Genomic DNA, 12,570 nt, shown 5'->3' on the forward strand with positions numbered 1-12,570 from the left:
TCCTATGTAAGTGGTAAAAGAACGTTCCAGTGTATGGTGATATTTTTCCCCAATTCCAAAAACTACCCAGAGTAACAAAGTGAATTCAGACAGATATTTTAAAGTCATTTTTTAATAAGACAATGTACAAAAATATTGGCACTGATACAGCAGGCGAAGCGTTGATGGAAGTGTTGGATGAAAACTGGCTGGATGGAACTGCTCAGCTTTCTGTTATACAAGTGCCGTTCCTTGAACCTTGTAGAGGGAAGGAACAGCTCGACTTTGGCACGTGGTGTTTTTGGTGTTTTTACCTCCAATGCATTTGTCAATTTTATGACTACAATTTCAACTGAAGACTACAAACATTCAGTTGTGCTGGTCCTAGCTGTGGTGCGGAGGACTAAGCATAGTGAGCTCTGCACTAGTCACCGGAGACCAAGGAAGTGGGGGGCACTTATTAGAAAGTAACTAAACTCTAAAGCAGACAAGGATTTTAAAGCAGAGTTGTAATGGACCAGTTAGACGCTTACAGGCGATAAGAAGGTGCAAGGGGCATGAAGAGGTTTTGAGTACGTGTGTCACAGTGATTTTACAGGATCTGTCGGGGTCTTCCATAGCTCATGCCCTCCTGACTGGCTCCCTTATTGGACCCCATCTGTAGGCCAATCACGTTCTTGCCCGCCTTCAGCTGGTCATCGCTGAACTCTCGCTTGTTCTCCTGTGCTTTCCTGCAAAACATCATGGGAAATGTTGCTTAATTAGTCAGCCAAACTCTGCTGTGTTCCATGAAAACCGCCGCTTCTCTTCGCACTGGACTCACTTGAAGAACCAGTTAGGGTCTCCATTGTATGTGCCTTCATCCTTGGTGATGGCCAAGCTACCCAGAGCTGACAGGGTCCTCTGCACCGCCGCCAGATCCTTAGCTGTCCACAAGCACACATGCAGATAGCATTGTCAACCGTAGCATGATTCACATTATGAAAACTTATCCAAGCGTTTTGTTCCCCTGTCAAAATACCAAACATACGACTCAAATGCCCAGCAATAGCAAAAAAGCCTTTTTGGTTGTTGCTAAAGGATCTACTGAAAAACTGATAACCAGCAGCTTTGTGATGAACATCTAGACTGGAGCCACGTGCAGCTCTGAGAACAACAACGGAGGCCAGTTACAGTAGCGTGACTGAGGACTTTTTGGGGGATAAAAAAATGTCCCAGCACTCAACTTGGACTATGGTCCCTGCGTTGAGAACACAGAGATCCTACTCCCTGGGAAGAGTTCCTGCACTGGAAACGCAGCTCAAGTCTCGTTTTTCTAGCGTTAGATTTTTGCAATAGCTTAGGAATGAAGACCATGAAACCCCTCTGACCTTCCCATAGGTCCACGGTCTGGAACATGTCGGTCTTGGTGACACCATAGTTCTCGGCAGCAGTGAGGAACTGGGAGATCTGCTCCATCTGTTTGAAGGCCATGGATGAGCTTGCGATCTTCTTCACAGGTTTGTCTCCGGCAGACAGACTGTTGATTAGTTCACTCAGGACCTGGGCAGGTGAGGTCCAGAGACAGAGGAGGAGATGACATAGACGGAGAGGCAATAAACAGATCATTAACCTGAGCACGTCATGATGTCTTAAAAAAAAACCAAGCAATCCAACTGTTGCACTCACACATCCGTCTTTCAGCCAGGCCTGGAATCCCGCTTTGCCCGCCTCTGGCCTTCCCACGCCCGAGCCGCACTGACGGCAGATCCACTCCACCAGGATCAGCTCCAGGTCAGGGTCGTACTTGCTGTCGATCTTATCCTGAACCTGCCGGCTCAGGCCGAAGGATGGACCTTTGTTAGCCATGCCGACTCCCTGGGAGGTGAGAGTGTGAAATCGAGGAATGGAGTAGGAGAGGGGCGGTGGACAATACAGCGGAGGGAGATGGGAGAGCGAGGCAATGTGGGGAGGGAGACAAACAGAGAGGCAATGAAGTAAAGTGGGGAAAAAACACAAAAACTGATCTCTGGAGAAAGAATTTAATCTAAGTATGTGATTAATAGAAGTCAGATTTTCACCGGTATCACCCTTCCTTCCATCTTGGCAAATTACAGTAGTGTGTATATTCATGACAACATAAGGAGTTAATGAACTTACTTATTTCTAAGGAGTTAAAATCCCAGTATTGCTACCAGTTTGGTCCAAAAGGGTTGTTTTTAGGCAATGCAAACATTAACATTAGCACTTACATTTAGCTCATAGTGGCGTAGTGTGTGTATACAGCCTTTATAAACAATCATGCACGTGTGTGCGAATAATCCAGAGGAAGACACATATACTGAATATACAGCAATAAGGACACTTCTTCTATACTGTTCTGCATATAATATATGCTGGTACAAACACCGAGGACATGCAGGTCAAAAGCGTGTATATATAAGCGTAAATGCTCTTGAACACATTTTCCAGAACAGCAGCGTTAACAAGCTGAGTCTCTCCTTCTGCAGACCATTTAGCCCTATCAGGACCTGTGTCCCAGGCAAAGTGGTGTACAATGGGAGCTCTTGATGCGCCAGTTGATTTTTTTTTTTTTTTTTTTGCATAATTTCACCTCTTACACACACACACACACACACACACACGCACTCGCTCTCTTTCCCCTGGTCTCTGTCAACACATTGCCAGCACTTTCTTTTTTTTTTGCCTTATGCTTCTGTATTGCCTTTGGGCCAACAGCCAAGTGCAAAACCTGATGTCAAAGTGCTGTCTGCACCATCCAACCTTTGTTGCCATCTTGATGTCAGGTCACTTCAACTTCCTGTTCCTGGGGAGGTTCAAAGTTCAAGTGTTAAAGGTCAGACCCAGGAGTCTAATAGAGGAGGCTCTTCTCTTGCACAGGACCGGGAATGTTGTTACCACCGGCAACAACAAACGTCTGTCCAGCAACAATACACGACACTTTTGTACATTGTTGAGCGCATGGAGTTGTTTTCCATCTGTCACCGTGATTTTTTTGGCTGTAGCGTTCATCGCATTGTTTTTTGTTTTCAATACACAAGCTAATACTCTTTTTGTCCTTTTTGTCCTTCTTTCCTTCACCTATTACCTCGTGTTCCTTTCCTCTGTCTTTCTGTTCTTTCCTCCTTTTCTTTCACCTCGCTCTGCTTTGCTTTATAACATCATTTCCATGTTTTTCTTTTTTTCTACTTAACTTCAGACTAAACTGTATATACAAAGACTTCATTGGAAAACAAAACTTGTGCCTGCGTGAGCACAATGCTGGCACACATGCTTTGTCTGTGTACTGTTCGGGTGTTGGGGAGGTGATGTACAGAGGGTTTGTAAGAGTGATTTCACCACAAACAGCTGTCGGCTACAATGATCTGAAAAGAGCGGTAGGAATGAGGCTATGAAAGCGCTTTACTTCAAATCATACCAAGTTACATTTTGAATGCAGGACTTAAAGGTGCAATATGTAAGATCTTTAGTTGAAAACGTCCAAAAATGACCAAAAATAATCAACACAATGTGAAGAGATACCAGTCTGGACAGGATGATGTCTGTGTGTTGCGTTGCAGAGATATCTATTTAAGTTAGCATGCTAACCAGCTAGCCCTGGACCGTCTCGGCCCAAAGCTCATTTGCTGGCTGTAAAAACACTTGAACTCTCCACGTCTCCAAGCCTCGAGTCTAAACAGCTAGCTGCACATCTAACTGAGCTAACCAGCTTACGACAGCTGCAGCTGGCAGCATTTTGCGGTAAGTCTGGTGATGCGCTGCCCTTCGTTTGTTTTGGGTATGAATGTGACAGGTGGCCAGTTCTTAAATATTGCACCTTTAATACTAGTGTTTTAATGCCAGATGAAGCAGGGTTTTCCACCACTGCAAATGGATAGACAGCCCGTCCGCATATTAGAGTCTGTGTGCCAACCGCATTGATGGGTTCCTGCCCAGAATGCGGGGCCTGTCCAGACCGCAAGAAACCAAACACACATGCTGGGCAACACGCTCACTTACATACAACCGCAAGTTAAGATTTTAGAGGACTTTATTGTCTCTTTGTCTGTCTGCCATTCTCTCCCTCCGGCGCAGACAAACACGGGCATAGCCCTTGTTATTCTCACTGATATGCATCATTATGTAATCTTTATAGCAGCGTAATGTTTGTCTGGTATGCCGTTTACTTGTCCTTTTTTTCCCCACTGGCCTCAAGTTCTTAGTCTTATAAACTACTCCCTGACCCACAAGTGCAAATCACACTCACAGGCCTCTTTGTAGGCAAAAGAAATAGAAGTTATGTTCACCACATTTTGCATTCAATGCCTTCTCCTGTCTTGAGAGAAGAGAAGAGAAGAGAAGAGAAGAGAAGAGAAGAGAAGAGAAGCATGATCTTCCGCCTTCTATCAGTCGGCATGTTTGTCTTCCATGACAACCATACAAAGATCACATATTATTTTTGGAGGTTAAATAAGTCCGTTAGGGCCTGCTCTCTATTTCTGGTATTTATGTGTATCTGGGGACCTGTTATCCTTGGGACCCGGCCCAGGTCCAGTAACTCAAGACTATCTGCTGCTAAACCAGCTTCTGTGCTGTCTGGCTGCCTCTCCTTAAGTATGTAACTCAGTGTTCATGAGACATATGATATAAAAACACTCTGGAGAACTGCATTTCAACATACAGCTTGAGACAACTATTGTGGTATCAAACAAGGGATACTACTGTACACTGATCTCTGCAACTTTTCATACCAGCACAGTTGTTTCTACAGGTACACCTGCTACACATAACAACTTTTACAACAATTCATAAAATCTGTTTTGGCAACATGTATAATATGTCATATAGAATATGCTACTATTACTATATAGGACAAAAGAAAAGTGAGTGAGCAAAGAAATAAAGTAATCCTCTTGCATATGGAATATGGAGGGGAAAAAGAGAGATTTTAAGTAAAATAAGGCCTAAAATCCTTACTTTGTTACTGTACTGTATCCCACAAACATGACTTCACCTCTGTCTTTCACAGTTGTATTTTCCCTGCTCTGTTTCTCTATTACCATGGTAAATCTGCCTAATGCCAGAACAGGAAACCAGTGTGAGGGCTGTGGCTGCTGTGGCAGCCTGAGGGGATATGCTGTCATGCAGCCTCGTCTCCTCTACAGTCAACCAGCCAACCGCCGTATAATGAATTGGTTTAAATAAACTCCCGGGGACTTTACAGTCACTGTAATACGTGTTTTTTTTTGTTTTTTTTTTAGAGATCGAGGTTAGTTAAGTTGATGTCATCGGAGTCAGCTGGTTGAAGGTGCTCTACGTCCTTAACCACATCCTTACATTAAGAGCTGTTTTGTTGCGTGGCTGTGCAGAAATCTTGGTTTGGAGTTGTCCTACTTTTATGAGTGATGAAAGCTTTTTTTCTGAAATCGCTGCCAAGACCTCTGATCATTCTGACAAACTTTATATCTGCTGTGTGTCTGAGCTGATGTGTTTCAGCTGTAAGTGTGTGTGGTGCTGTCCAGTGCAACTCAACACCGGAGCCCCTGCTTCGTTGCACGGATGTGGTTATCTCCTGGTTCATGTGCTGCCACAGGATTGGCAGTAGAGATTGTGTTATCTGCCCCTGCTGTTAACACTGGTGCTTCCCTTCTGGTACTGCTGGCCCAGTTTTTACTGGAATCACTGGGTGCGCTGCCATCTTTGAAGCAACATTTATATATAACTTCTTTTTAAACCTCAAAATAATGACTTGCAATTGTCCAGTGTCTTGTAATGTTCCTGAACTGTGTAGTGAACTGTGTACTGTTTTTTTTTTTTTTTTTTTTTACAATTTCTTCTTAATGTTGCTTTAATGATTACATGACAGCAAGCTTTGAGATATGGCAGAGCTTGTCTCATCATAGCACACCCTTAATCCCACACAGAGAATGAAAGTTAGGGAGAGCCGCCTCGCTGAAATATCTTTCATCCATCCCTCTGTATCTGTTTCCTCATTAGGAGGTGTGGCTACCTCCCATACCTTGCAAATTCACAGGCTTCCAAAGTCCATGTATGGCAGTGGATCATTTGCTTGTGCAAATAAAAGTATGTACACTGAGAGAGATATGAAACGCCGTCTGGCTCAGCCTCCCCAATTCTCCCCTCCTGGCTGACATGGAAAAGCATATTAACCCCTCAAACGTCATCTGAGCCATACTGAGGGTAAACACTGAGTCCATTTGCAGTGAGACAATCCTCCGTCAACTACGTCATTCAGGAAATCTCACTAAAAAACAGAGACGATTTGTGTTCAACCAGACTACATCAAAAAAAGAAGCTTTTAGCGGATGATTATTCTTATATACTGAACAAGTGAATAATAACCAATGGATCACGTGTCACTAACTAATAGTAATCTTAAACAGTGAAGCAGGATCGTATGTAACTGCAAATCAAACAAAATATAATATACTAATATATACTACAGATACTATATAAGATATAAAATATGAGATACTAATATAATTTGCAACAGAAGCTTTAAATATTATCTCGGTATATATATATATATACATATATATATATATATATATATATATATATATATACATATATATATATATATATATATATATATATATATATATCTCAAATGCAGATGCATCTCAAAGTGTATATATTTGCATACAAATCTTTCATTGGACTTTTGAATGACTACATTGCTCCTGTTTTGAAACGACTACAACTTCTGCTATGGTCACCTTATATTCAAACATGGGAGATGAATGACTCGTATGCATATTTTTTGATAAGAAGTTAAGAAAACTCAAATGAAAGCCTTCTGTCAAGCCATCTGCCAGCTTGGCTTGTGCCAAGTCCGGCTCCGCAGCGTTATCCTATGTGGAGGAATGAAATTAAAGAAGTATACTCACTGTGTGAAGGAATAGGTCAGATCTCTGCTGGCTACTAGTGCAGTGTGAGGGGTGAGTGTGGATGCTTGACTGAGTGTTTGTATATGCACCACAGGGACCTCCCTCTCAAAAATGCCGGCTTAAAAGGAACAGACGAGGCAAGATGACTTCACTATCCTACTGAAAGAGAGGGAGAGAGGGAGAGAGGGAGGGAGGAGGAGGGAGGGAGCATGACAGAGAAATAGGGGGGAGAGAGGGGAAGGGAAAAAGGAAACTTCATCCTTAAAAGGGCAATGGCCTTTCAGCAGCTCCCTCTCCCTGTCTGCACGTCTCTTCCCCCTCACGTCTAGTTAAAAAGCCCAGCCTTATTTGGGTAGAGCCGTTCCATGTAGAGGAGAGCCAGCAGCCAGGCAGCGTTGGTTTTGGTCAGCAGGAATTCTCCAAATACTTTCACCACATCCCTCCTCGCTCGAAGTGGCAGCAAGGTGGTGAGGGAAAAGATAGGGGCTGATGGAAAGGGTGGAGAGGGAGGAGTGGAGACGGGACTTGGACAGGAGATGCCGGGTGTGCAAAAAAACAGAATGTAGGTATTGGTCCTGTCCTGTTGTAGAGAAGGAGCGATGTCAGAAGTGGCTCGCTAATCTCCAAAGTTTTTAGACGGCGAGGGAGGGAAGGAGGATGAGATGACATGAGGCAGAAAGAGAGAAAGGCATGCATGAGAGAAAGAGGAGAGGAGAGGAGAGGAGAGGAGAGGAGAGGAGAGGAGGAGTAACAGAACCACCATAATTCAGTTGAGAACTCCATGTATGTCGGGTCCTTTTCAGTAGCTGCACCCAGTGCTCGTGTGTGTGTGTGTGTGTGCGTGTCCATGTAAACTCCACCACCACCACTTATGACATTTCCATCCCTTCCATTCCATTACAGACACTTTTTGGCACAGCAGTCCTGCTCGAATATATGAGGTGTTGAACATATGCTTATAACTGCAGTTGGCTCTTCTCCCTCAGTGGAAAGTCTGAGGTTAGATAGATCACACTCACAGGATGAGAAGCTCATACGTAGACGCCCTTAATATAACACATACGTGGGATTAGGGTTTGGCGTTGCCGCCCTAAAATAATACGGCAACATCTCAGGATACTTCTGCAGGATGCTAATCTTGATGATCTGACAAAATACTGAAAAGGATTGTTGGTTTAGGACTCAAAATAATGCTCTCCTTGGGGTTTGTTGTGTAGCTCCATTTTATGGTCACAGCCCTGCACTTCTTACATATTACCTTTGGTTTGTTGCACAGCTGATCTTTTTTAACTAAACCATACCCACACTACTCTGGAGAGGTTGTCTCGTCATTTTGGAACTAATGCTGCCTTCCAGGCAACTCAGAACTCAAAACTCTTGAAACTCCATCTAGAAAAAGTGCGATGGAACACTGGTCGGATTCCATCTTGGAAATTTGGGGCAAAATAATCTACCTCGACTTCATGAGGGAGCAGCTGTCTGACGGCATACAACAATGGCACCACCCATGGGAGGGGGTGGGGTGTCCTTGTAGACAACTGCTACTTTTACTTTCATGGTATGATGTCTTTACATCACCAAGTCAGAATATTAAATAATAAATGCTACACTGGTATTATTGTGAACGATATGATATACCACACCCAGTAGAGAAATTCATTTAGCTAAAGTAGTTACAAAAAAGGCTCTCAATGGCTCGTTAGTTAGCAGTAACATATCAAAGTTGCACAAGTCTACTCATTTTAATAATAAGTCTATATTATGTTGAGTACTTATCAAACATTTATCTCTAAAAATAGCTTTCAAAGCCAGAGAGAACGTGCTTGTGATTATATCTCAAGTCTTGTTTCCTCTTGGCTAAGACATAAGTCTGTATCGTTGCCATGTTTACACAACTGTGTTCACATGTGTGAGTCTACATGATGCACATTTGCCTCATAATCACTGAAACGTTCCCTTGTTGCATCTTTTGTTTTGTCTCATCTGTCCTCCCATTTTTGGTTCTGTAATATTAAAATGCCATCTGGCTGTAGTCCTCTCATTAAATCTCGCTTGGCTCAGCCGCTCCATCGACCAGAGCCAGATGTTGTAGTACACACTCTCATGTGTTTTATTAGGTGTGTATTTATCTGATTGATTTTCCTTTGAGAGGTGACCCTGAGGAGAACTGTAGGAGATTAAAAATGCCTAAATGAAAACAAATCAAATAAATAGATAATGGAATGCAACATCAGGGCTCTAGAAACACAGTGTATATACACTGTGCTATGTATATATATAAAAATATAAATAACCGCTTATCCCTCTCCATGGGGTTGCGGGGTGTTACTGCTGGAGTCAATCCCAGCCTTGTCTCAGGGCGAGGGCAGGGTGCTCCCTGGATAGGTCGCCAGCTCATCGCAGGGCCCTCACTAGTGAGCAATGTGGGGTTCAGTATCTCGCTCAAGGACACTTCGACATGCAGCTCAGCCCTGCCCAGAGCTGGGATTTGAACCAGTGACCTTCCGATCACTAGTCGACCTGCTCTACCCGCTGAGCTATAGCCGCCCCTTCTCTAAAGGAGAAGGCAGGAATCGAACCACCAACCTCCTGAACAACAACCCAGCTGCTGCAGCACCTAGCCACAGCAGACACTCTGAGAAATCTTAACCAGTCAAATTTGCGTAACCATTCTTCACAAAAACAGCATTTTCTGACTTTTTTCACGACACTCTTCAGACTTGCACTTACGCTTTGACTTTGGCACAATGCCAAGTTTAACCGGGAGAAAATAAGCATCAAGAGTTAGTTCATTTTGTCATTCCATCGCCCTCTCACACATATTGGCCAACCAGCTGTGATTCCAGATTCTTTGATTGGCCCCTTCCACGTACCAGTGAAAAAAAACAAAAAAAACACTGGCAAATTCACTACTCACATGTGCGACTAAATATAAAATTCAGTCACAGTCTCAAATTTTGGTCGCAAAATGCAACCATTTGGCCGCGGTCTGAGGCCCTGAACATATGTCAGCGCAAACACTGTAAAGGGTCCGAGCCGTTGACCGGGCCTCCAAATTCCCCAAATCCCAATCTGATAGAGCATCTGTAACACATGCTGGAGCAAGTCTGATCCATCGAGGCCCCACTCCCGAACATACAGGACACAGATGATCCACGATAAAACGCCACAGGCCCCCCTCAGAGGGCTTCAGTCCATGTCCTGACAGGTCAGAGGGTGAGTGGTGTCTCTGTCTCAGCCACTCCGCCTCCCTATGACTTGTTCCTGCACCATGTAGCTTCAGTGAGAGGGCAGGATCACAGCATTACATACATGTTTACTTCATCACACTAGTTTTCAAGGCATCACATTGTTATGATGTAGTGAGTTTTGTTTGTAGTCAGCACCAACATTACATCTGTTAAACTGTAACAGACCTGAGAGATAAACACCAGATGATACATCAGAGAGTGAGCAAGGAAGTCGGCGTGACTAAATGCAACGTGGGAAAAGCCTGAATAGATGATCTCATCTATCAACATTTTTGCCTGCACCACGTCAGATACATTCATCAGGCAGTGGTGGTTGTTTTTCGGCTCCCATGATGCCCTGCTTCTTCAAAAAAAAATCATCAACGTCCTTCATGTTTTCATTCTTTTGACTGAGAGACCCTAAATGGCATAGATTACATATTGCGCTTTTGAAATAATTATTATGGTGATCATACTGTTCTACTTCCAAATGCAATATACAGTAAACTCATCAACGCAAGACATTAGATTGCAATGTGGTAGTTTAATGCTTAGGTGTGTTTTAGTGCATCCCTGGACTTATGAATGGATTCCCTTTAAAATCCACAATGTAGCACTTTTACCGAAAAAAGGAAATATATCCTGGTGTCATCTCATCCTCTTCAGTGAGTGAGACTGTTATCCTTATAAGAGTTAAGATGTGCTTTATGGCCAAATCAAGATCAACACCACTATTATGTGTTAGTTAGTTTAAGGTTATAAGCAGGTGTTTAGCTCAGCATAAACACTGGAAAGAGAGGAAAGAGTTAGCCTGGCTCCGTCCAAAGGTAACGAAATCAACCAACCACCACCATCTTAAAAGCTCCTTAATTAACAAGTTGTCTCTTTTGTTTCGGACACGCAAAAATAACCCCAGCAGACGAGCAGTTGGCCGGTCCTTTCTGCTAACTTCCAGAAGCCTCCTACTGGAATGACTGGCATGTCTCAACTCTCATAGTGTGTGTGTGTGTGTGTGTGTGTGTGTGTGTGTGCGCGTGAAAATGTGGCCAGCATGTGTGTAAGCTGCTCCTACATCATGTGTTTATTCCACTGAAGGAATCTACTTAGCCTGCCTGCGGTTAATCAGCTTCCATGCAAGGCTCTTGTTTACAGTATTACACAGTACTGTCATAGGCCTAATGCTAGCAGCAGCGGTGCTATGACCCACTGTTATCATTCCCAAATGATAATAAAGCCTCTCACTGCTAACTTTTTCCATTCATGGCCTGAGTGGACAGTTCAACTAATGCTGTAATGGCGGGCTGCAAACTGACCAGTAACAGCCTCTCGTCTTTACATTGGTATGCATGGTTCATGTCATAGCATGCATTCTATAAAAAGTTGATGATTACTGTTTCATTTTTCTTGGTCTGTAGTTTTGTAAAAGATTTACTGAAAATAGTTCAACCCAGCTCTTATTATCACCAATCATTTACTGTGGAATTTCGGTCCTCTGTTGTCTGACTATGAACTGGTATTTTTCTAACTTACCTTCCAACATTAAATGAAATAGACTTCACAGAGAAAGATGCTGAATCCTTGTGGATTCTCAACATGTGGAACATTGAAATATAAAGCAGGTCAGTATGTAAGTTAGTTTTTGTGTTCATATTGTGAGGAAAAGAAAATAACACCACGTTACAGTTATAATAAGTACATTATTGGTACAACAGTGCTGCCAGCACCTGACAGATTAATATTATACAGTTCTGAGCTTATCTATTTACAGCTTGATGAGACAATATATGCTGCCGCTGCCCCTTGTAGACATGTATAGTTTTCTTTAGTTCTTTAGCATATAATATGCCCTATGCAGCCCTATTAGTCTTGGTTGATTAACATTTAAATTGTGACGTGCAAATCATCAGATGGTGCAGCAGTAGGATAAGCACGGTGTATTTTGTGTGTGTGTGTGTGAAATCAAAGCAACAATCAAAGCCAAATAGAACCTCCACAGCAACATTCCATTCCGGGCCTATATTAAGGGCAGGTTCACAGGACAACAGCTCTTCAGACTGACTTTTCATCGAGCACAGACACAGTCGTGTTAACGTGAGAAAGAAAAGTGAGGAACAGCGCAACAATATCTGTTCATCAGAGACAACAACAGCATTTTTCTGAGACAGAATATACCAGCCAAAATAAATGGAGTACTCTAGCGAGCGCCCCACAGACATGTCTCAGGAGAGACTTATCCAAGAGCTCGAAGAAACAGGAGCTGAGCTCCAGGTGGAGGAGCAGAAGAACAAGCTTCTCCACGAAGAACTGGACAAGATCAACGCTTTACATCAAGAGATCAGCCAAAGGTATGAAACTGTCAACACTGTCAGACAGCAGGCTGAGACTCTCCAACATGAGCTTCAGAAGGAAGTCCAGCAAAGAAAGCTCCTTTAACAACAGCACGAGGAGCTGAAAATGGCACAAACATCCAG

The 12,570-nt window shown here is 43.2% G+C and overlaps 1 protein-coding gene across 2 annotated transcripts; it reads right to left on the bottom strand.

The window, feature by feature from the left end:
- Positions 1-92: 92 nt before the first annotated feature.
- On the bottom strand, positions 93-7,020 carry tagln (transgelin). 2 transcript variants are annotated; one of them, XM_037078406.1, is made up of 6 exons: positions 6,870-6,986; positions 2,743-2,785; positions 1,648-1,836; positions 1,350-1,521; positions 803-905; positions 93-710 (listed from the first exon to the last, which is right to left on the bottom strand). In XM_037078406.1, the coding sequence occupies exons 2-6, from the start codon at positions 2,752-2,754 to the stop codon at positions 572-574; spliced, it is 615 nt and encodes a 204-aa protein (XP_036934301.1). In that variant the 5' UTR covers positions 2,755-2,785; positions 6,870-6,986; the 3' UTR covers positions 93-571. The 2 variants fall into 2 exon arrangements, with proteins under 2 accessions (XP_036934301.1, XP_036934310.1); XM_037078415.1 differs by lacking the exon at positions 2,743-2,785 and having other exon boundaries at positions 6,870-7,020.
- Between the last annotated feature and the right edge of the window lie 5,550 nt (positions 7,021-12,570).

The sequence above is a fragment of the Acanthopagrus latus genome, chromosome 2, assembly GCF_904848185.1.
Source record: "Acanthopagrus latus isolate v.2019 chromosome 2, fAcaLat1.1, whole genome shotgun sequence".
Classification (NCBI taxonomy): Eukaryota; Metazoa; Chordata; class Actinopteri; order Spariformes; family Sparidae; genus Acanthopagrus; species Acanthopagrus latus.

Coding starts and splice junctions, on each gene's coding strand:
- tagln (XM_037078406.1), bottom strand. Junction 1,522..1,647: donor CCTGGCTGAAAGACGGATGT/GTGAGTGCAACA, acceptor TCACCTGCCCAG/GTCCTGAGTGAACTAATCAA. Junction 906..1,349: donor GACCGTGGACCTATGGGAAG/GTCAGAGGGGTT, acceptor GCTTGTGGACAG/CTAAGGATCTGGCGGCGGTG.